The sequence below is a fragment of the Electrophorus electricus genome, chromosome 5 (genome assembly GCF_013358815.1).
Source record: "Electrophorus electricus isolate fEleEle1 chromosome 5, fEleEle1.pri, whole genome shotgun sequence".
Taxonomy (NCBI): Eukaryota; Metazoa; Chordata; class Actinopteri; order Gymnotiformes; family Gymnotidae; genus Electrophorus; species Electrophorus electricus.
Genome location: NC_049539.1, coordinates 558,581 through 562,500, shown reverse-complemented (window position 1 = coordinate 562,500; position 3,920 = coordinate 558,581). Strand labels below are relative to the sequence as shown.

The 3,920-nt window shown below is 46.6% G+C and overlaps 1 protein-coding gene across 1 annotated transcript in view; it reads right to left on the bottom strand.

The window, feature by feature from the left end:
* The window catches only part of xkr9 (XK, Kell blood group complex subunit-related family, member 9), a 4,253-nt gene extending 709 nt beyond the window's left edge, over positions 1-3,544 (bottom strand). The window contains exons 1-4 of the mRNA XM_027032606.2: positions 3,467-3,544; positions 2,551-3,014; positions 1,896-2,089; positions 1-1,705 (exon numbers count right to left, since the gene is read on the bottom strand). The exon at positions 1-1,705 is cut by the window's left edge and continues 709 nt beyond it. Of these exons, the coding sequence (XP_026888407.1) occupies positions 1,074-1,705; positions 1,896-2,089; positions 2,551-2,867 (1,143 nt within the window). The 5' untranslated portion in view covers positions 2,868-3,014; positions 3,467-3,544 and the 3' untranslated portion in view covers positions 1-1,073. The remainder of the gene's footprint in view (positions 1,706-1,895; positions 2,090-2,550; positions 3,015-3,466) is intronic.
* Between the last annotated feature and the right edge of the window lie 376 nt (positions 3,545-3,920).

Sequence of the window (3,920 nt, the reverse complement as noted above, 5' to 3'; positions counted from 1 at the left end):
TGACATGTGCAGTTCCTGAAGACAAGTGTTTTGGCAGAGACCAAGAGTGGGTTAAGAGTGGGTTAAGAGTGAGCTAGAGTGAGCTAATGAGTGAGTTAAGAATGACCTAAAGAGTGAGCTAAAAGTGAGCTAGGAGTGAGCTAAACAGTGAGTTAAGAGTGAGTTAAGACTGAGCTAAAGATGGCCTTTACCTCTCACATAACAACACTGAGTCTGTTGCAGGGTTGGATTGCTGGATTTGGTATAAGAGAAATATAAGAAATTCCTTAATACAGGAACAAAGGGAAAGCAAAAACAAAACCCAAGACCTTCAGGAATGTGTTGGGAATGAATCCAACATCTCAGAAGATGACTTAGGGATGACGCAGACAGTTGGTTTCCAGCTTCACCCAATTGCCATGGACACCAGCTGTCACCATGGACACACCAGGCTGTTACCCTCGTGTGCTGTAAACATGGACATCAGCACCTGGACTGGTCCCCTGGATGGAGGAGGTGTCACGAGCTGCATTCCTGCACCAGGAATGTTAGATACACTGTAAGGTCCTGTTAAGTTCCTGTCTATGTTCCGCCAGACCTCCCTGTCCCGCTGCCTCGGTCACCCAGTTACCAAGCAACCACTCTCCTGTTCATCTCACAGTGTTTATGGTACAGGACAATCACTTAAAACACACACACACACACACACACACACACACACAGAGTGAAGTTTGGCTTTGCTATTGAAACACACCAGCTCTGACACTTGGCCGGAGGGGACGGGTCATTACAGCTACGCTACAGAGACCAGTGGCGCGTCAGCGATAATCCACAGCACCACTGCACATGGCAAGGACCTCAAAAGGTCAGAACGAGAAAACCTGTGGACGCAAACTTCCCCGGTCAGGAGGGTTGCGACACTGAGAATCTGAAATGTGTTTTAGTGGTGTGAGCTAAGCAGTGTAACTCTCACTGCTATGGGCATCATGACATGACATCTTTCATTCTCAGGGTTCTCATCTCATCCCTTCAATATTTATGTCATTGCTGTGTTTCATTGGTCCATTTCCCTCCAGAGACCCAACTAGAAGCTGTTACATGCGCAGGAATTGCTGCAGACGGGTTTCTGTGGCCGACTTAGCCGTGGCTCTCATTCCGTCCACCTCGTCTGGAACTCTCATTTTCTGGGGGTGTAAGAGACCGTAGTACAGAATCAAAAGTTCCAGCCCCAGAATGTGAGCCACTACTATGACAATGGTCATGGGCAAAAAGAAGTCCGTTTCTTCCACAGAGGGGTTGAGCAGCATTAAGAGGGCGGGAGCAGTGAAGTTCTGCACGGTGATGAGCGCGTAGTACACGGTCATGGACATTTTGGTGTTTTTCCCTTTCACGTTGAAGAAGGTGAAGACAAGGATGAAGCCGACAATGGCACGATACAGCTCCTCCGTCCACGCAGACGTGCAGAAGGACGTCTTCACCACATGAGCCCAGACGAATCCCAGAAACCAGACGACAGCAAATGCCAGAACGCTAAAGCGATCCAACAAGATGAACAGGCTGAGACTCAGGATTCGTGCGGTTATGGTCAGAACCTTGTAGAGCAAGTACACAGCTGTGGAAATCCCACCGGGAACCTCGTTCATGCCTGGCAGGGATCTACGGAAACACCGCCAGAAGTCTGCAGTGGTCCAGGCAATGTTGAGGAAGGAGACAACCATGCTGATATCTGAAAAAACAAATATTCCCTTAGTGTGTTCCCTTATCAGGAACAACCATAATGGCATGTGGTTTGGGCGCCAGCAGTGGCACCACCAGTTCAACCCGACATAAATAAATAAATGAATAGATAGATAATGGTGCTTGGCATCGATAACTCCCAGTGCACTGTGGGACAGTGGTGGTGTGGGGTAACTCACATTGTAAGGTTGAGCGGTGTTGGTGCTCTAGCATGATGTAGAGCTGCAGGAGGAGTTGAGGGACACTCTCCAGAAAGGTCTCGAACAGACGGAGCATGCTCAGATCGGCCGCCAGTCCAAAGAGCTTTTTGTGGCACTCGGTGGAACCCTGACACCACACGGCCTTAAAGCTCACCTTCAGTAGCTGGTAGTACCTAAGCAAGAAACCAGGATCACTACAGCGCAAAAGATGCCACCTCTCTCTCTCTCTCTCTCTCTCTCTCTCTCTCTCTCTCGCTTATCTAGTCTGTGAATGTGATAATTATCGTGTGTGATAGTGCATGACACATGCCAGTGTTCAACACATACTGCACATATGCAGATAGTGAACTAACACGTATGTGGGAGAGTGAACTAACACGTATGTGGGAGAGTGAACTAGCATGTATGTGGGAGAGTGAACTAACACATATGTGGGAGAGTGAACTAACACATGTGGGAGAGTGAACTAACACGTATGTGGGAGAGTGAACTAACACGTATGTGGGAGAGTGAACTAACACATGTGGGAGAGTGAAGGAATCACGCATCAGAATACAAAACACAGAGTGTCACAACACAGTTCATGTGTTTATGTACAGTTTGAGCTGTAGCCTCAGCATGTACTCAGCTTTACCTTGTGAAGAAACCCATCTGTAGCATGTGCACCACCACCAGATAGGCTGTGCACCTCCTCGTCTGCTGGTCTCTGGAGGCTCCTGATGGACCATCACTGCTGGTGGAGTCGTCCATAAACCATGCAAAGCTAAAGACCTGACAGAATACAGATCCACTGAGGATGAACAACAGAGTCAGTGCACACCAGGCGATGTGTCCCGTCAGGCCATACTGCACACAGAGCAGGAGGTCGGATGCAATGTCGGCCACGGAAAAGAGCAGTCCAAACACGGTGCAGATCCATCGGAACTTAGTGAACTCTCCGCTGGGACTCATCGTGACTGAGGTTTCTCATCAAACACACCCTGAGTGAGGATGGGCCGCGGGTGGGTTATTTTCCATTTCATAGTCTGTCTCCTTGGTGACATATCTGGTGTGGGGGTCAATTTTTCAGCTAATCAATCCCAAATCCATGTTCCATGCCTAACAGAGGCACACCAGAGCATAATTTGGGTTAAACAGATATAACCCGACTCACTGTGGCATCCTGTCTGTGACACCGTGCTGTAACTACATGCTTGTGAGTATCAAAAACATCGAGCAGTAAAAGTTACTAGTTACTGATAAAAACATCAATAACTAGTTGTCAGTAACCATATGGTCCATAGTTCAGCGTATATCATAAATTAAGATAAAATATTTAATTTAGAATTAGGAATGTAGTGAATTATTCAAAGTAGACTGTATTAATATTGACAGGATTTGTGCTAATTTCCAGTTCAGTCTTCTGTACTGTAATATTTCATACTACATGCAACCTGAAGTTAGTACAATTACATGCTAAAAGTTTAATTAAATGAGTGTAAGTGTGAAGATTTCCTTCTTGACCATGTTTGAGGTAGAAGGTCTTCGGTAGTGTGCTGAAATGTTCTTACCTTCATCTACTGCGGCTCCAGTCAGACGAGGGTTTCTGCTTTGCAGTGTCTGGGTTTCGTTGCTTGGGTGTGAGCGTCTGTGTCTCTTTGTCATAACTCAGCTGACAGTCACTCCCTTCCGTGCTTTTAGTCTCTCTGTACGTCACCACGCCCTCACATGCACTCGGGAGGTTTCCCTCCACACTCACATATCCTCATGGAGCTATAAAGATTACAGAGTAAAGTTCAATACTGGCTTAAAACGTACAAGTGTTTTGGCAGAGACCAAGGGAAACAAAAGTAAACTGAGGAAGAACCCATGAAGAGAGTGAGTTAAAGAGTGGGTTAAGAGTGAGCTAGAGTGAGCTAATGAGTGAGTTAAGAATGACCTAAAGAGTGAGCTAAAAGTGAGCTAGGAGTGAGCTAAACAGTGAGTTAAGAGTGAGTTAAGACTGAGCTAAAGATGGTCTTTACC